The sequence below is a fragment of the Corvus kubaryi genome, unplaced genomic scaffold (assembly GCF_017639235.1).
Source record: "Corvus kubaryi isolate FWS band 111438036 unplaced genomic scaffold, C.kubaryi_AGA036_p1.0 137, whole genome shotgun sequence".
Taxonomy (NCBI): Eukaryota; Metazoa; Chordata; class Aves; order Passeriformes; family Corvidae; genus Corvus; species Corvus kubaryi.
In genome coordinates, this window is record NW_024580671.1 from 3,749,021 (window position 1) to 3,770,017 (window position 20,997).

Here is a 20,997-nt window from a genome sequence, read left to right on the forward strand (position 1 = left end):
TCTATAATACTTCCATAATCTACTATAATGCGGCTGTAATTTATTTAACACAAACACTGGACTAAGCAAATGCCACTTTTGCTTGCTACCTTGTGTTCTTATCCTTGCAATTTTTATTTCACTAAATGATGCCATAATTCTATCTGTTCACAACTCAACAGCTTGCATTTCAAGCCAGCCAAAAATGTGGGCTGTTTCAAAAAATACATTAAAATAGTGCACAAAAACTTAAATAAACATATAGGAAAATGAATCCTAGAAGACCACTCGTATTTGTTCTCTTCTCTGTGTTTAAAATATCTTGGAGAAACAACACACAAAGATTTTTTTAGTCTGAATTCACTTTCTTAACTGAGTCTAATGTTATTCCTCTTCCAGATGTGCAGTGTAGGAGTTAAATTTTCAGGTACAGAATTTTCAGCTACTGAATTACTTAACAAGAAATACACTTTCCACCCACCCTCTCAGTAAAAATCTGGACAGAAGTTATCTTAGTTTAAAACTTCTCCCCCTCTTTATTCTTAGTAAAAACCTATCTCCTTACCTAAAATCTAGAACTAACATCTGAGGTCAACAGAAAGATTTCACTCAAGTGGCAATTCTAATTCTGCTTAGCTGTCAAGGTCCCTCACTCACTGAAAATAATTTCTGTTGTCATACTTAATATTAAGATGCACCTAAACATTTAGGCTGATGCAGTCTGAAAATCAGTTAATGATTATGCTGTTACATCATTTCTAGGAAGATGGGCATTTAACACCACGCTCAGAAAAAAAAACCAATGGGTGTGAGAGAGGTCTTCCCAAGGCAGCCATTGAATTAATTTCAAAAGTATCATCTTAATTACTTCCTCCAAATTATACTTCCTTCAAAAAATGAAAAGTCTACCTCAGACTTTTTCTTCTCTTTACAATTTAGCAGCCATGACTTTTTGTGTGATATTTTATGCAATTTTAAAATAAAGAAGCCTTTCTTCTTTCAGGAATTTGACCTTCTGATGGGTAAGCTGACACTACATCTAGCAAAAGTTTTGAGGGTATCTGCGTTAACACTTATTTTAGATCAGGAGTATACTTCTGGAGTGAATTTTCTGGTTTTCCCCACCTCTCATGCCTTGGTTCACACCATGGAATATTATCAGACCTCAAAAAAATGGGTAATTTTCAAACTAAATTAAACTGGAAGGTGTGCTTCTGGATGTGCTCCAAGTGCTAACAGGCATACATCCCACAGAACAAGATATAATCTTATTATAAAATCTGCAACCACAAAGGAGTATAATGCAGATGTCAGGTCCTCAGCAGCAGCTCTCCAAATCCCATTCCTACAAGAAAGCAGCACTTGCCAGTGTAGGCACAGGCAGTGAGTAGCTCTTTACAGCCATGATGGCCATTGAGCTGTCAGCAGTTTTTCTCAGGACAAATGAAAATGTATTTTTCCTTCTGCAGTATCAAAGCTCAAAGGACCTCTGCATGACAGGGCAGCCCAGGACTGCGTTAACGTTTTAGTGCATTTGCTGAGTATCCTCAGGTGAAGATGTGCTTTACCCATGTACCCAGTACCAAAGAGGGCCTATATCAGCTACAGGTAAAGCAAGGGCAATACTTTTGTGATGTGGATTTAGGATGAGCAAATCTATCTTGCATTTTAATACTGATGTGTATATACAACCAGATGAGACTGATTCCTACATCCTTCTGCCTTCCAAAACCTACTTTCTCTACAACACAGAAGTGGAAGAGAATCAGATCAATCTTTGGTTGGTATTCTGTGAATTCAGAGCTTCCTACCTTTTGGTGACACCATAAATTTCTTCTATAATAACCTGAAGAACAGCTCGATAAAACAATGATTCCGTAGGCAGCTGCAAAAAATTTTAGAACAGCAAGGATTTAAAATTGGCACTGAAATTAAGATCAGAGTAACAAAACCAGTATTGGCTTCCTTCACTATTTATTGAGTTGTATACTTTATGATCAGTCATACCAGATTTAAGAGGACAATTTATTAATGTTCCTGCATCCAGTTAAAATTCTGGTTTTGAGTTAGATTCTAACATAACCATAAAACACACTGTTCACGATCCGAATTCTAATATGCAAAATAAATAACAATTATCTAAGTTGTTTAAAAGACAAAAGGAGCAATTCCCTAGCTGAATCATCTGTGCTTAGACTGTAGTATGAACCATGCAGAAAGTACTAATGTAAAAAAAAATACTGAAAATTTCACATATTTGTCTATGGAAAATCTGTTTGCATAAAAATAGTTCATGATTGACAATTAAAAATTCAGAGAAAAAGAGTACTGGGGTCAGTGGGCTTACTGAATATGGAAAGAAGTCTCTCAGCTTTCCCTTTTAAATACCTGCACAGTTGGTGCCCACCATGCCTTAAGGATAACTTGCACAACAATAATTCAAAATATTCACAGGGAAAAAATATACAGGGATTAAAAATGAGAATGATAATGTTTCTAACAGGTTCAAGCTTTTGTCATAACAATGCCTATTTTTACATTAGTTGATAAAACATTGGGATAGAGTGATCCAAACCAGGGATATCAGAAAGACATCTGCACTAAATTTATGTATTAGCTGAAAGATAGCAAAGGATGTTAGGAAGGGTAGTTTAATGCCTTAAATTTTAAGCTGTGCTTTTTTTTTCTCAGACTCTTAATTGTCAAAAGAAAACAGATTCACTAAGTACAACCACAGCAATAAAAATGCAATTTCATGATGACACATGGTATCTATCAGGATTTGACACAGTGTAGGCCAGTATTTCAGATTCCAGATACGCAGAAGTTCAATAAAAGGCCACGGATTATGAACATTCAAGGGGGGAAAACACATTTTATCTTAGAATGGCTAAAATAAACAATATTACTTACCATTTGGCCAACTGCAACTCGCTCCAAAGCCTTTAAGAGTCAAGGAATTAAATTGCTGATATGTTTATTCTTTATCATAACATTTTATAAACACATTGTATAAAAGCCAGAGGAGACGACATTTTAAAAGATTAGTGGTGTGACATAACATGAGCTTGCACACTTTAAAGTGTTAATACCTTTAGACACTCATAAGCAGCTACTCCTGTTATTTTGGTTTATTTATAGGAGAAGCAATGACATCCAACTGTGTGGAAACAGATACATGGAAAATTTGCTTGTTTTTCTTTGTATTGTATAGGAATTTCAAAGGATTACTTTCTGTGAATGTGCTAAAAACAAATGCATTTTTCTTGAATCTAGTCCTACTGAAATACAAATAATTCATTTTTCATATTTAATTATTTTAAAGTAAATACTAGCTCTATGGACAAAACTAGTTTCAATCACTAGTACTCAGAAAAATTGAACTGCTGATATAGAGTCAAGTAAAGTAACTTCAGAGAGACTGCAGTTTAAAATACTGTTGCATTTTTTTTCACTAGATTCTTTGCATTATAAATGCTGATGTAGGTGTGAGACTACTTGATTTTTATGATTCATAGTGACAAAGAATGACAAATAACCAGAAGCGTGGAATATTTTTTCACAGTTGAAAAGATAGCGTGCCTACAAAAATTTCAATAGAGCATTAAAGATCACAGTAGAAATGAAGACAAAACCTCAGTATCTGATTATCTGATATGATATCAAATTAGGTAGCAAACCAAAAATGCCTCGCCACTTACAGATCGTCGTCACCTTTAGTCCCCAAACTTCACTACAGTAAATAAGACTGCTTGTTACACAATCACCCAGTCTTCCTTCTCCTTGTTGTAGAACTAATCTTGTATTTCTGACTGCTCTTCAAACGCAGTCAGTGTAGTTGCCACTCCTCCATTCATGGCTCTGGCCAGCTATCAGGTTTGCCCTTTGCTGTGTAAGCTCTCATAGCAGCATCTACCTGCTGCTGCCGAGGAGATGGATACGGGTTCCAACGCGTATTGTAAGGGTCTGAAACTGGAACTCTTGCCCAACACCTCTGGCACTTGGCACTTCAACCAGTTTGAATTCTGAGTATCATTGCTCAGCAGACTTTCTGCTAACCAGCCATTAGCCCTAGAAATGTGGGTGCTTAGTGGCTCTGTGCTGGCTCCCTTGTACCTCCTACATGGCAAGGAAAATGCCAGTCACGAAAAATGCATATAGAGAATTACAGACATAACAGTAGAAGTATCTAATTACACAGGAGAACTCTGCCTTTTGTGAATATTCAAACAACAGGTTTTTAATTGCCAAATTTCTGTGATTTCTGAGACATCTAAAATAGATATATATAGCACGATCAGTACTCTCTTGGGGGTCATTTGCTTATAAAATTTATCTTCCTACTATTGTTGAAAAACAGCCCAACCTTTTTCTTTCCAAAAGAAATGGAAGAGGAGAGGAAACAGCTAATGTGTCAGCTGAGGAAGGACTGGTATTGTATGACACTGACAAGAAAAAGAGAAAAGGCAAATCCCTTTAGAAAGCACTTTTCTTGTGCTAAGTTTTACAGCTACATCTCTAAAATGAACAATTCTTTTCTTTTACTTTGCCAAGGGTAACACATTTAAGCCTTATGGATACTAAACAACTGTCCTCCTATATTTTCTCCTGATAGCATTTAATTATCGTGGTAGTTTAAGTTTACATAACCTCAATACATTAGTCTACACTGAGTCTTTAGTCTATGCTCTTCTCTGTAACAGAGGTACAAAGCTAGCAGCAGAGCCTAGACAGAACCTGATGTGATTTATCTGGATACCAAAAATTAAAAATTAATAGAGGGAAGGAATAGTGGTCTTCTAACTGAAAGAGTGGTCAAAATTTTCAGTACCTACCTGTTTTTTCAAATTAGACAACAGCCCATCATCCTATCTTGATGAGGCTAAGTCCTTAAAAGTACTTCAGCTCTTGGTGCAATGTTAAAAAAACATTTCCAGACTCTTAAGGCACATGGATTTTAGAGCTCCTCTAGTTTTTGGAATAGGCAAGGTTGTTCAGGTTTTAAACAGCCAGAACATTCAATATTATGAATCATGAAGGCATTGGGGGAGTTACTGATTGCAATCCTTCTACAATTACCTTGTTTCCCCCTCAGTCCTTGGCCAAGAACTATTATCTTGAGGGGTTACCTTTTTTAGGTTTCAGCAAAGTTTTGGCCTTTCTGTCCACTCTTAAAATACACTTCTATCAATACTCATTTTTTCATGCCTTCAGCAAGTATAAAATATATAAAGCTGGAAGGTCAATACTATTTTTTTTAGATATAATTCATCATGCTCACAACATTAATGATGTTATTCTGTAGATTCTTGGATTAAAGTCATGGCTTTAGGATTGGAAGCCAAAAACAATGAATCCTGAAACATCTGGACAAAGCTCTCGGCAGGAAAAAGAAAGGAAGGGGAATCATACCAAGCATGCTGACATCCTGGCATTGCGACCACAGCACCAGCCTTTGTCCTTCAAGTACTGACACATGGGAAATCCCCACACTTGGTCGTGGCATTCTGCAATATGGAGGGGAAAAAAAAAGGCACAGCTTTTCCTCTTATTTACAGAATACACAAAGGATTGAGCAAGATGAACAGTAGGTAATGTAGCAGAAACACTTAACTGTTCTCATCCAGTACCAAAACTTGCGGTGGTGCTACAAAAAAAGTGTTTTCCCTGTAACAGATGTTTTTGGTTTATGCTGAATTTCTGGTAATTTCACACTTTCCAAAACAATTTTAAGTGAGTGTCCTTTACATAAATACACTGAAAAAACAGTCAAAGGGACAAGAGAAAAGTTTGCAAATACTCATGACAATCTATGCCTATGCCATGAATCACAAGATGTAGGCCAGGCAGTCGTTCCATGCAGCAGGACTTCAGTACCACTTCTCATTGTCTTCTTATTCTATCAAAACCATCTTTTAAACATCACACAGAACAATGTGTATTTGTTTATTCCAGTTCTGAAAGACCATTCTGCTGTGAGGCAGAATGTTTGTTTTCCAGAAAAGAGCAGCTGCAAAGGCTCTTGCTGTTTCTTCAAAATACCAAGAAGCATTTGCAGCACAATCTGTGCTCAGTTTCAGTATCATTTATATTTTGAATAACAACACAATTCTCCATGTTTAACACAAATGCAAATGTGGGAAAACTGAAGCACAGAGATTACTTTACGGATGTTCTTAATATTCAGTTCTAAATGTACACAAACTCTAAATGTTTAGAGTTTTCATTAGCACATTTGTCAGCTGATCTTTTAAAATGGTGAATAAGAATTACTACTTTCTTAAAAAAAAACCCACAAATTGGCTGAGACTCTGGCTTTTTAGCACAGGAAGGTGACTGGGGCACATTTCAGAATACATCATGTAATGGGGTTAAAAAGGACAGCAGAAAATTTACCCACAGCCTGAGATAAATACATGTAAGTAAAGTTCATTCCATAAAAGTTAAGCAAAGAAAAAGAAAAAACTGTGAAGAACCCTCCTCCTACCCATGACAGCCTTTGGCTTTCTGGGACTAGTGCCCAGTCTCAGCTGATCATTAAAGAGTAACAGCAAGCAGGCACGAATCCTCTGCAGGCAACCTCACGCTCTGCTCTCCTTTTAGCCCTGAGGAATGCCAGAGGCTCTTAGGGGCTGAATACTGTTTTGGGGCCTGTGATTTAAGAACAGGATTTTAATTATGGATTATTAACAGAAGGAGAAAGAAAATTCTTTAGAAATAAATATGAAATTTGACAAAACATTGCAATTGTTTGCAGCACTGGAAATGTACTAAGAATTTGTAAGTGCCTCATGACAAGCTCTAAAATATGAATTAACTTCAAGTCTAATTCTAGAATACATGGAACACATGGTTATTTCTACTGCAGAGATGGCAATAAAAACTTATTAAGTATATTTATTTTGCAAAGAAAACAATGACTAACATGGTTCCCTATTGTATGACTCTAATATGTCTTTCTAATATATATGTTAAAATATTTAAAAAAAAAAATTTGCAAACTGAGTTAGAAAGATGAAATCCTTGATGTCTTCAAGCAAATCCCTTCTAATTTATACCCTGTCCTCTAGGCAAACTAATCATTCATTCAAGTTAAAGTTACAATCCTGTCAGCTACAATCTCAGTGGCACTGTACTCATGCATAACTCTGAGGAAACTATGACACCTTTGAAAAAGATTATCAGGCAAAGCACCATCTTCATTTAAATTATTGAAACCGTGAAGTAGGAGAAAAAGAGAGGGAAATTAATGTTTTAAATTAGAAAGAATTTTTTTGTGTATATCAAAAGTTGATCACACATCTACAATATTGCTGTAAGTACTATTTATTTTTCCACATCCAGTCTGCTCTCAAGCACACTTACAAAAATTTTAGGATGAATATATTGCTATAAAGTTCACGTATTTGTAAGCTACAATTTAAAAAACTAGAAATTCTTTTAATGCCTGCAACTATTTTCAGATATACTTACCATTATATAGCTCACTAAATACCTTACTGTGCTTTTATCTAACAACACAACAGGTGTTCTAAACTGTATAAATCTCAAAAAATATTCAAGAAACATTTTAAGTACAGGTATTCCATGGAACATTTCACAGTAAACAGCTGAAGTGTTCAACAGTGCCTGAAGCAATCACGTTATAATTCAGTATAGAGTAGCCAATCAGAATTCCTCCTATGAACAGTTAACAAAATGGGGAGTTTCAGGTAATCATTTGATGAGCTGAGCTGAAGCTATACTGGTGTTTAATATCAGAAGAGATTAGTTAAATAGCAAGGACTTTACCTCTAAGCTAACTTCTAAAAAAGACCAAATCACGCATTAAATAAAATGCTGCAAATATCGCAACAAAACATCAGCATTTTTAAAATTGATATGGTATTTATAGAAAAAATATAAGGCAGTACAAATAAGATAAAGGTAAAATCCTTTCCACAGCTGCTAATTTTGTATGTGCATAAATGATGACAAGGAAGTTCGAGAGAATGGGACAAGCTTCTCCGATACCTTTAATTCTAGGCCATCCATAGATTTTCATCCCTAAGAGTAATACTACAACTTTTAGTGTGCTAATATTCAAATTTTAAAGTAAAAAGCTTTAAGGTAAAATATGGTCTTTATAAAACAACAGGACCAACGGGCTTTACTGTTACTGGGAGCCTGATTTGAGTTCCATGGGATCAGAAAGACCCAGATCAGAAAGGTGTGGAGGCAGCAATGTTGGTGCAGCGTCAGGTTCCCCTTGGCATGCCGCTTCCAGCCCTGGTGTCCCTGGAGCTGTAGGCTTTGTGGCTCTCTGAATCCCAGCCCTAAACCTAATGGCTGCTTTTGGCTGATGATGTAATTCAATGGATCAAAATGGCATTTTTTCTTCTGGGATTTTTCAGTGGAAATTAACTTTTATTACCCTCCTCAATATTTTTCCCATACATCCTACTTTGTATATATATTGTGAACTTCATCAAAGTAGTACTAAAACACAACTAACCTCTTCCAGGTCCTCCATAGCCTCTATCTTGCACAACATTGTAGATTTTCAGTCTACTTCTCTTATTCCAAACAAAATAGATAAAATACTAAACTGCCTTTTTCCTTCATGGGAAAGACTAAATCTTCCCTGGCCATATAATTCACTGTTCCTTGAATTTGTATTTTTCAAAAAATGTCCCCTGACTAAGCAGGATTTTGATGAGGGAAGCAGGGGGCAGCCGGGAAGAAAAATGTTTTCTTATTCCAGGAAATAGAATCAGTTGTCACCAAAATAATTTCCAAAACCCAAACCTAGAGTACGTTTTCATTACTGTGCATTAAAAATTTGGCATTCTCAATTCTAACCTCATACTCTGTACACACTGAAAAAAATACAGATATAAGATGGTTCCAGGTTTTAATATATTTGTGCTACAATTATTAATGAAAAATACCATAATAACTTCAATAGGTAATACTTTCATTTAACATCTGTAAAACTTACCTAGTTAATACTTTTTCAAGTTTCATATTTTTTTCAGAATCAATTTTTATAGAAAACATCTGGGGTTTAGTGACTAGTTAGCTGTGTCACAAATTCATGGAAATGTTCCCTATGCAGCAATATCTAAAGATGCCTTGGGAAGGAAATTAAGCTTTTTGATCTGTTGCTTGGAAGTGTTTTCCTGTGTTGCCATGGTATCAGTGGTAGCTATTTTAAGACATTGGCTGTGGAATATCTTTGAAAATATACCTAGGCAACACATAAATCATCTGTACACTAATACCCTGAAACAGTGAGTAATCTTTCATATTTCAGTGGAACAGAGTGATATGAAGCCATTATGTTTGTGTAAGGAATCCTTTAGATAATTCAGTTTCAGAATTTTTGTCCTCTGAATCCACCTTACTCAAAGCTTTTCCAGGTTTCACAAGTCTGATAAAATTCCGTATGTGAATTTTGACTACCCTTTGCAACCCTTTTGGTTCCCTTAATTATGTTTAATCGCTTTTAATAGTCAAAGTTTATTCTGCAAAAGCTTTGCTGGCTTCTTCCAGACTGCCTTATTGAGAAGCTACTTTCCACAGCTTCCTGGAGGGCTTTAGAATTCCTCTGCCCAGCAGTGACCTGGCTTTGGAAACCCTTAGAAAATCTGGAGTTTATGATTTGTAGTACTCAAGCCAACCTCAAAAAGAGCTTCTATCAGATAGCTATCACCGAAAGTATCTATACAACTACACCTATCTCATATTTCAAATTACAGAGTCACAGAATATGCTGAGTTGGAAGGGACCCAAAGGATCATCGAGATCACCTCTTAGCCCTGCAAAGCACCATCCTCAAGGATCACATCATGTGCCTGAGAGCATTGCCCGAACACTTCTTGAACTCTGTCAGGCTTAGATCTGTGACCACATATGCTGAGGACTGCACATGATCCAAAGTGTTTAAACTTCCCCCAGCAGGGGAGGTACCTGTGCATTCCTACCTGAATCTGAGTGTACATTAACCCTTGAAGTGTTCGTTTCATGGCTTCCCCCACCCCTGATGGATCAAGACTGTGACCATTGCTTCAACCAATGGATATCTGAAGTGCAACAATCAAGTGTCATCACTGGATACACGGGTGGGGATATCTTTCCTCTCTGCTAACTACTCTTACCCTTCCTTTCTCTTCCTTATATAATTTCTTAAGTGATATTTTCATACTTTCATATTGTCATATTACTATAGATAATAACCAAAATGGCTACATACCTCCTTTCCATTGCAACCAAATTCTTCTAAAATATACATACCTATATATATATATTTTATACATATATATTTATATATATACACACACATACATACACACACCTGTCATTTGTTTCACTCCAATCCCCACCAAGGGATATATTAAAAAGAACCTCAGTTACCCCGTTTCTGTGGTTGGTCTTAACAGTAGCTCCAGAGCAAAAGCAACATTCATGTGTTTTTTCCTCAAAACAGAGGATATAATATTGAAGAATTTCACTGGTTTCTAGACTGATACTGATGTATTTGGTGGTATGGAGGATGGAAATAAGAGAATCAAAATACAGAAACCCAAATTCCTTTTCAAGGAAAGTAAAATCTTTTTTAAAATACCTTGAATTTGCCATTCCGGTCTGTTAAGAGATAATCATAGTCCAGCTGGTACATTGCCCCAAAAACTTATTAGCTGAATGTAAGATAACACAGCTCCCAAAATTCCTAAGAATATCTCCTGAACAGAGGAACAGAGTTTGTTTTACCCTAAAAATCATTAGCGAACTGATTTTTTCTCCAGAAAAACTGACACTATGGCTCACTATGTAAATAGGTTTATGTAAAATGTCTCTAATAAATAGTAAAATCCTTTCTACTCTGATGTAATTGACTATCCAATGCAGTAACAGAGAAGAAAACCCCCAAAGGAATCAATTATACTAATGGCTATGTATATTTTATCCATACAAGAATCTCTGTATAAACAGACAATTCTCCTTAGAGAGAGCCAAAGTAAAACTACTTAGAATTTTCCAAGAGCTGTCATATTATTCCTTATTAACTGAAACTTAGAATTTCATACTGCTTATAACAGCAGTGAAATTTAAAGACAGGTGTTAAAAGACATTGGCTTCAACTTTTTAAAATTGAGTTGAAATTTGACATTACACAGTAACTCTTGGTTGTTTTAGCTACTAATAAATCAAAGTACAGGATTTCATGATCTTAACAGGTCAAAATTATTCCCAGCATAACTGGAAATGTGGTCCCATTACAAATATTCCCAGATTAATTCAGCTTATTTACAGACACATAGAAGGACACTGTATACTGATTGCATTATTATTCAAGATTGTGACTGCTGGCACCTACTTTCAGCAGAAATGCTCCCAAAGTATTCACAGCAGGTCCAACAGCAAACTGAATCAGCCAAACTTGCAATATCTGTACTATTTTTAGAGTATGTGAGAAAGGCAATGCATTATTCCCCGAAGTCACCTCAGAAACAAAAAAATCTCAAACTTGTGATAACCAAGGTGATTCAGTAGCCCAACAAAAATACCATAGTAACATTTTGTTGATTTTTGTCAACTCAACGACTCAAACTTATAAACACTGTGTTAGGCATAATAACAGCTAAATTTTATTCCTTTGAATATCAGTTAATTCCAATTAACATGAAGTGAAAAAGCAATTTTTCACTGGCCAAACAAGACTGATCGTGGTATTAAATCTTAAGTGCCAAAGAACATGCTGCCCAGCCATACCAAGTTATGGCAACCAGCAGTGCACCGCAGCTCCTCTGTGAGCTGGCTCATCTGCTTCAACTGTGCTTATGAGAACAACCCTCTAAGTTTACATTAAAAAAACAGCAAAGATGGAAGATGTGCTACTTTGAGGGCAAGAGCTTTGAGGTGGACTTGCCACAACCTTGACTTTAAGGGTGTGCACCTCAAGAAAATAAAAAAGCTTCAAAGAGGACAAATGACATTTTTAAAACATATTTTTAAAAACTTTGACGCTACTCAGTCAAGATAAAATATCTACAGAATTCTTTATAACAGAACTTCCCACTGTGTCCTTGCAGGCAAGCCCTTGCTCACTGGATGATTTCAAATGAGTGAGTAATTTCCTGTGTTGCAGCAAATTCTGCCCAATTCTCTTTGCTTCTTAGGAAGATCTGTCCATCACTGCAGAGATGTAGCTCTAAACCTGCTTCCTAATACTCAAACTAGTCTCTTCACATAAAGTTTCTGCAAGCTCTGATTCATGACTAGATTGGCCAGTAGCTTTCCTGAGTTTAGTGTCAGCGCCTGGGCAAGCAACAGTACAGATGATATTGGCTAAAGTACCACACAAGCCAACTGGAAAACACAACTGCATGTGGCCAGATGGGATGCATTTCCCATCTGGAATTCTGATCACGTAACTCACTGGTGTCACATGAAGACCATACTCTATCATCTTTGACAGGTCATGTCCATCAGGGGAAGTTCCTGGTTGCAGGAGAAAGGCAAACACCACACTCATCTTCACCTGAATAAGCTCAGTTAGTCACAATAAGTTTATGCAGCACATTTTCCTAGAAACCATGCCCAGGCCCACGAAGAACAAGAGGGAGGTTGAGAATGGCTGGCTGGAATTCATCAGGCATTGACAAACTACTGCTTTCCGTGATGCAGTGACTGGCTCCATGAACTAGGGGACAGCAGAGTCATAGTTTAGCTTGATTTTATGAAGTCTTTCAGCAAGGTTTCCTTAGTATCTTTATAGACAAAATGGAAAGATATGACTCAGACAGGTGGACTCTAAAATAAGTAGAAAACTGATAGTAATCTGAAGCTTGACAGTGAAGCCTGCAGATTAAGGCATGTGTTTATTCCCCCTTTTTAGCACTTGTGGGAGTATCTGGAGTGCTTCTTTGGGCTCTTCAGCCCACCATACTGACTGAAATGAATTTATTGGTGGCAAGAGGACTAAAAATTCAAGAAAAAATCAAGAAGGGATCTAACTGCTGTTTTAAACTACCTATAGGAAAGGGAACAAGAAAGATTAAGATGGACTATTCTTGGCAGTGGAAAATGAAAAAGACAATAGATAATGCACAATAGCTGCAAATCCTGAATAGATATGAGGGAAAGAACTTCATGGTGAGGGCTAACATTGAAATGGGCTGCTGAGTTACTGCCCTTGGACATATTCAAAGCAAGAATGGACAAAGCCCTGAATGACATGATCTAAATTGGCCCTGCCTTGTGCCATCATCTGGCCCACATGACCTCCAGAAGCTACTTGCTACTTAAATGCTATGATTTGGTCCATTTTGGAAGCAGTATTAAAATCTACTTGCTTCCAGCGGCTGCAAGAGGAGTTTGTTTACTGCTTGTACAAGTAAATTGTTGGATCAATACCATCTGATTAGTTAGAGTCCTCTAGCATCCTCTAGAATGCTTTGTCAGTTTGAAGTCCATGCACAGGAAATGCCGACACAAGACACAGTCTGACTTCTTTCCCATTTGCCCTTTGAAGAAATCTTAGCTCTTAGATACTGTCAGTCCTTGTTCTCTTAGCCCTCTACTGCACATTTAAGAACAAGCCATACAGTAGATGATTTAGTAGGGGAATACAACAGCATTATACATTTTAGAATATGCACCCTCACAGTAATAGGAAAAACAAATAATTTTTTAAGCATTACTGCGACAATATATGTATTCTTTCCTCAGAAAAGAATACTGTAATTTCCTTTTGTTCTGTCCAAATGTTCTCCTTTGAGAATAATTTTTGTCCTTTCAAGCAGAGAAAAAACAGCTAGAAATTCTAACATGCAATTTGACTTCATTTCCATACTGCTATGAGACTGCAGTATGTCTAATTACCGTGCATGTATATCTGTTTCAACTTTGAAAAGTTACCACACCTGATCCTTTGGTGGTGTCTGAGTTTATGCACTGGTATGGAAAAAGTAATCCTATATAGCTAGCACAAGAAGCCCTGTCCTCTTTGCAATAATAAGAAACAACCAAATATTTCAGGGTTAATGACAAGTACCTGGAAAGTTCTTAATTTCTTAAAACCCTGATGTAAAAGTAATTGTATGCTTTTTCTCCAACTGCATTTCTGTAACTTAGGAATTTCAACTGTATTTTCTCTGTTTTTGGAGTGAGCTGAAGTATTTTGAAATTATTAAGACTAACATACTGAAAAACCTCTTAAAATAGCTGCAGAGCAAATTAAAAACAACATGAAAAGATTATTAAAGCAAGCAAGAGCTAGCATGTGTCATGGTCAGTGTGGAGCTGTGCCATAACTGCCTAAGCAGCTAACTCTTAAAGAGCAATACCTGGGTCCCACGTGACTTTGTGTCTGTGAAGTTCCCTGAAAGAGCTGAAGTACACTTGCCAAGCCTCCCCTTCCTCAGATTTGATTGATATGATGATCAGGTCCTAGAATGCTGGCAGGTGCTCATTTAGACAGCTCAGCTATGTACCACTTGTCTCAGGAAAGCCAGCTCCTTAAATGTTTTTCATTATGCAGAATTTCAAGTAAAAATACCAACTTTCTCTCAAAAATGAATCCCCCCCCCCGCATTTCTAGAAAAATTTGTGTATATTCTGAATCCCCAAATAATTTTCAGGTTATCTCCCCAAGAAAAACTCTTACATATGTACTGTTTCATGATGGTCTAAACTGGCAATGACCAGCACAGCACCCAGATGACAGTTTTTTTGAGTATTACCTTATATTACAAAAACTTAATTCTGCTCATAGTTGTGTATGTCCAACTCAACATAATTGGATGTTGCATGCAGACAGCCAAGGACAAAATCTGGTACAAAGCATTTCAAAAGGATGGTAACATACAGGACTAAAAGAGCCTATACATTTATAAGTGAATCACTGGAATAAAACCAGCCATAGTCATAACCACATAAAAACATTATGCACTAGTGTCCCTAATTTCACTAAATATATTAGGAATATTGGCATAACAGAAAAGTAACAATGTATCTGGGAGTGAATGACCTTCATAAAGTAATTAAAACCAGTACTAAATTAGCCACTGGAAAGGAACAAACACAAGGAGGTTATTAATTAAAAGGTATAATACTCTCAACATGCAAACTGGCAGCCACAAGTTCAGCTCAAAAGATTACCTTCTTGGTTTTCAAACTGTTCTGACAACAGATGGTAGCAGCAGCCCACACTGCAAACGGCTTTGATTTCAGGCTTGGCAGTAAAAATTCGTAGTGTATTTGCAGCAAGATCTCCACATGTATGTAGACCCACCATCATACAGTCCTAAGAAGAAAAAAACAGGCAACAATAAATTATCTCCTTCATCAACTGAAAGAGCACGAATAAAAACAAACTCCAAAACCCAAACAACAGTGCAAATAGTGAGCCGTAACGTAGAAATACCCAACTCCATGCGGACTCCTGCTGCTCTCGAAAGCTAGTCAAAGCTTACCAGTGCTAAGAAAATATGGTGAAAACGGGCCATGATGCAGCAGAAGTTCAAGATTATTAAGTAACAGCTGCATGGAAGGGAACATTTGTATGTTTACTGGACATAGGCCATTTTCTCATGTCTTTCCTAGGTTTCCTATTCTTGTTATTAGTGCCACTGCTACTTCCTCTTCTAAGTAAATATTTCTTGCTGTAAATCTGGCTGGACCTATCTAAGGCATTTCTGCTAGTTTGAGTTGCTGAAATCAAACCAACTTCCTAAACACAGGTGTAAGGTGAAGAGCAGGCTTTCTTATCTCCCACACTGCAGTGCTGACAGTTTCACAGTATGCCCACTACTATTCAACAACAAATGGGCATTTTCTTCCACAGCACAAAGTGAGAACTTCAGCTTCAGATACTCTGTTCTTCTGTCCATTCTATTTCCTACTTACCTTTTTTCTGCAACTTCCCTTTTCCCTCCATTTCTCCATGAAAATTCTTTCTCTTCTCACCATTCATAAACACAGCTCCCTTCTGACATTATTAGTTGGAATCCACATGGCAAACATGGTGTTGCTTTGAATTTCAGACATATTTATTAATCATAGAATCAAAAAGTCATGGGATCATTTGGGTTGGAAAGGACCTTAAAGATCACCTAGTTCCAACGATCCTGCCCCACTAGAGCAGGTTGCTCAAAGCCCCATCCAAGCTGTCCTTGAACACTTCCATGGATGGGGCATCCACAACTTCTTTGGGAAATTTGTTCCAGTGTCTCATCACCTCACAGTAAAGAATTTCTTTTTAATATCTATCTAATCTAAATCTACCCTCCTTCATCTTACAGCCATTCCCCCTTGTCCTATACCCTTAAAAAACACAGACCCTTAAAAAAATTCTCTCTCCAGCCTTCTTGTAAGGTCCCATTTAGGTACTGGAAGATGCTATAAGGTGTCCCCAGAGCTTTCACTTCTCCAGGTTTTCAACAAGAAATTAGGCCAGGGCCACTCAGCTGAGATACCTTTCTATAATCATTCTGATTTTATCTGATTTTCTCACCCATCTGTATTACATAGTGCACGCATGTGCAAAACACTAAAATTCCTGCTTTCCTCTTTCACCTTCTCTGACAGTATTTTTTTTGTATCAAGAAAGGCAGGGATATAGGATTTCTTCCACCTTTAACACAGTACAAATTACACACTAAGAGGATGCAAAATCCAGCTGTGCAAATGTAAAGGCATATGCTTCATCAACAAACCCTGCTGCTTAGGGTGTCTTTTGAAGACAGACATGAGCTTGCTCCACATATTCTCAGATACTCAGCTGCATTTATAGCTCAAGTTATAGGGCCATCAGCACAATACGGTCTTGATTCCGAGATTAATTACACCCTGGAATAAAATACTTTGGTTACTACTGACCACAGAGAAGTTCTTATCATTCCATAAAAGACTGAATGCATCTACTCAATCAATCTATGTTAGTTCAGGATACAACCACAGAGTATCTAGACTTGCGTCACTGTCTTTGGGCAGGTGAAATTGGGCTTGTTTGTGTATACACAAACCCTGCCAGCTAGTAAATTACTAAATGAACTTAAAGTAACTCTGTAAAGTCAAAATCATTCTTTAGAAACTCTTCATCTTGAGTACTATATACAATAAATTCTCCTATGCCTTCCCAGTATGATTGAAATTACAAAAATATGTAACTTGAAAAAATAAGAACTTTCAGGAAAATTGAAACTCCACTGCTTAATACATGCATCTACATAGTAAATAACAATAAATCCAAAATAATTAGATTTTTTATATAATGAAAGCAGTAAAATAACTGAATATGCTGTTAACTTTGACAGCTGATTATTATTTACCTCATAAATTCTAAAGACTGATTCAAAATAATCCCAACACATATATCAAAACAGAAAAACAATCTTTATCTGGTAGACATACTTCTGCTACCTGGTTAAAAACCACTATTGGGCCAGAATATTCATTTACACCAGAGACAGCACTCTATGAACACGCATATACATATGAAAATACATATGAAAACAAATATGTACATATGAAAATGGCAAAATAAAGACAATGGATAATCTAAATACAGTAAATATTTAGAGTAAAATAACCTCCAGATCTGTTATGATGTCATTGAGTTCCGTTTCTGCAGTGATGCAAGAGGTCAATGGAAAATACAGGTTTGATTCACTTGACTTTCTTGCTTTAGTCTTGAGAGATGTCATTTTTCTTTGTACTTTTTCCTCTTCACAGAGTTCCCCACAGTTATTATGAAATGAAGAAAAGTCTTCTACAGCATCAGCAGAAAGAACATTTAGAATAGCAAGAACCTCTTCAGAAAGTTTGGTCTCATGAGATTGTGTCCCAGTCACTAAATCAGCTTCAGTTTCTGTGTTGGTTGCAGGTGTAGCCATTTCTGTGAAACCACAAGAAGGAACTAAATCTTGGAGAATCACTTGGTCCTGATTTTGAAGACTGTTGGCATTATTTAAGAGCTCTTCACTGATTGTTTTACATTTAATTTTACTTTCCACTGGCCTGTTATTTGCCTTTTCCAAAGTCTGGCTTTTGAGGCTTTCTCTTCCTCGACTCTGATATGCTCTCCAGTGTTTCTTCAGTTTTCTGTTTCTTTCATGAGCACCATTCGTGTTGGAGCTTGAGGAGTCAATGCCATAAACTTTTAAGTTATATTGCATGGACAAAAATGAACTCAGGTAGCCTTTTCCAGAACCTATATCTATCACCTAGATAATGGAGAAAAAATAAAGGAAAAGAAAATTGCTATATTAATGAACAAAAAAAGGCACACTTCAAACACAAAACTATTCCCTATAAATTTAAGCATGGATTGAATGTTACCTTATCAGTATCATACTTCTCAATGCACTTAGTTCTTTAGTGTTGTTGGTCCACTTTCTGACTTTAAAACACAGAATTAAGTCTTAACTGATGTGCTCCAGAAAACAGACACTGCAATGTTTATGCAATGCACATTCCCTGCCTCTTCTTGCAAAGACTTCCAGTATATTTTTTGACACAGACCTTTCTTCTGCCAAAAAAAATAACCATAAACCACAAGCAATTCCACATGCCCTTGCTAAACTGGATCAGAGTTAGCAAATAAACTGCTCACAGTATTCAGCTTTAGGCAACTAATTCCTATTGAGGAGCCTACTACAAGTGGGTGTGCAGCAAAGAGCATCTTTAGTTTCAGTGCCTAATTTAATCCCTTCAGATTTAACCTAAAGATGGGTGATATTGATACTCTTTTATGTCAGAATGCTCATTTATTCTGCTTTCCCATTCTGTGAAAACAATCCACACAGCTTTGTTTAACACGAGGATGCATTTCTAGTAAAACAAAGGGGCTCATAAGCCACATGTACCTTCCACTGCCCGTTCTGGAAGAAGTGATAGGTGACAGTTTAGTTTGTCTCACAGCTGATACCACGTGCTAGTTCAGTGACTGATATAACCCAGGAAGGAAATACCCTTACAAAGTATTAGCAGAAACAAGAGTAACCCGAGATCTTTCAGTACATAATCACAGCTTTATATAATGCACGTTTTAATATGCAATAAATACATAACACAATATTTTATGAGAATTGGCAGACGGACACTTCTCTAAGGAAAGAAAATTACAATGTTCACTTCTGTCCAAGTATCCACCAAAAATAATATTGATCAGATATAAGGACTTACTTGTAGAAGCTCCTGAAAGTGTTTGATTCAAGAACGCCTATGTTTTGTTCTTGGTCTGTCACATGTTCATAAGGAAGCTTACACTGATACTGCTAAGTCCAAATTGCAGCATACACTGCATGCATGCATCTTAAACTCAGCTGCATAGTTTTTTACCAGGTAAAAATAATATATATTCAATATAGCAATATTCTTACTCAATGAAAAAGAAGGATTTATTCCCCATTTTAATAAAGAAGATTTGGACGGCCATGGAATTAGAAAGAAAAATTTGAGCTAATGTTACTAAAGACAGTGGAGAATACATGATATTAGGTAAAAATTGTTTACTCAGGTAGCACATGGCTTTCTTATCTGTAGTCATCATGTGATATTGATGTATATTTGCAATCTAGACATGCTACAACCATAAAATTTCTTGAAATAAACATGCACAGGAGTGAACTTAGTGAAATGGAACTTATATAACCTAAGCATACCTTTGAAAATGTCATTTATTTGTCACATTCATCAACAATATTCTCCTCTACTGAGGCCTAGTGAGGCCACATCTGGAGTGCTATGTCCAGTTCTGGGCACTTTAGCACAGGAGAGACCTGGAGCTCCTGGAGCGGGTCAAGAAGAGGGCAACAAAGATCATGAAGGGACTGGAGCATCTCTCTTATGAGGAAAGGCTGAGGGAGCTGGGCCTGTTCAGCCTCGAAAGGAGAGGAATAAAAGTATAAGTATCTGAAGGGAGGGTGTCAGAGGATGTTTCCAGGCTCTTCTCAGTGGTGCCAGGCAATAGGACAAGAGGCAATGGGCAGAGACTGATGCACAGGAAGTTCCACCTGAATATGAGGAAGAACTTCTTTACTGTGCAGGTGACTGAGCACGGGAACAGACAGTCCAGAGAGGTTCTGGAGTCTCCCTTACTGGAGATATTAAGGAATAATCTGGACACAATCCTGTACCATGTGCTCTAGGGTGACCCTGCTTGAGTAGGGAGGTTGGATCAGATGACCCACTGTGGTCCTGTCCAGCCTGACCCATTCTGTGTTTCTGTCATTTGAAAGGAAAGGAAAGTGTTGAAGGAATAATTTTAACCACTATTTTATTTATCAGACATTACAATTATGTAGAATATGCACACCTCCATTCTTCAAGTTTTGAATTATTTCAGTAAAAAGCAGCATTTGAACACAAGAGAGGGGCAGTGAATAATTCCTAAGTGTGACCTCTAGTGGCTGTACAGACCAGCTGCAGCTTGGGGAAAGTTTCTCAAGAGAAAATAGTAATACATGGTTAAATTAGCACTGGGAGAACAGCTTAGAAACGAAAGGAAAAACTGACTAAAACTAGCAGGCAATGATCTTGTACTAAACAAATAAACTGCATTAAACTATTCCCTGCTTTATCTTCCGTTGATTACATAGGGAAAGGTAATCAGCCATCCACAGCATATCTGTCAAGCATGAACTTTCAAAATGAAATTTCCATGATATAATAAACTCCAAAGGTCCTGTCCACAGTGAGTTGGGTCCTATGTTTAAACATGGTTTCTGGCACAATCAAGCATTCCAACATTTCCCAGCACCAAATCACAAATGTAATGGATGCTGAATGCAGAATTATATCATCCTTACATTACATACTGAAAGTCTTGCTGCACATGCTGCAATATCCAAGGAAAACTTTGACTAATACATTAAATAAAACAAATGTGCACTTAAGCAGAGGAATCAACACTGGCTTCTTTTCAGAGTTTAACCAAGAACTCCTTTAAAAAAAGCAAGTTCCACTTGTATGATAGTAACAGTGCTTAAAAGGGGCACCAAACAACTGAAAAATAAAGAAGTCTTTTAGTTA

At 36.9% G+C, this 20,997-nt stretch overlaps 1 protein-coding gene across 5 annotated transcripts in view; it reads right to left on the reverse strand.

Moving 5' to 3' along the window:
• The window catches only part of METTL25 (methyltransferase like 25), a 52,037-nt gene that overhangs the window by 19,566 nt on the left and 11,474 nt on the right, over window positions 1-20,997 (reverse strand). For 3 of the 5 annotated variants that reach the window (XM_042017644.1, XM_042017645.1, XM_042017641.1), the window contains exons 4-8: window positions 17,556-18,188; window positions 15,124-15,268; window positions 5,392-5,486; window positions 2,893-2,922; window positions 1,791-1,864 (exon numbers count right to left, since the gene is read on the reverse strand). In XM_042017644.1, coding sequence (XP_041873578.1) covers window positions 1,791-1,864; window positions 2,893-2,922; window positions 5,392-5,486; window positions 15,124-15,268; window positions 17,556-18,188 — 977 coding nt within the window. Of the gene's footprint in view, window positions 1-1,790; window positions 1,865-2,892; window positions 2,923-5,391; window positions 5,487-15,123; window positions 15,269-17,555; window positions 18,189-19,628; window positions 19,828-20,997 lie in introns of those variants that run through there. The other 2 variants (XM_042017646.1, XM_042017643.1) reach the window with 2 other exon arrangements.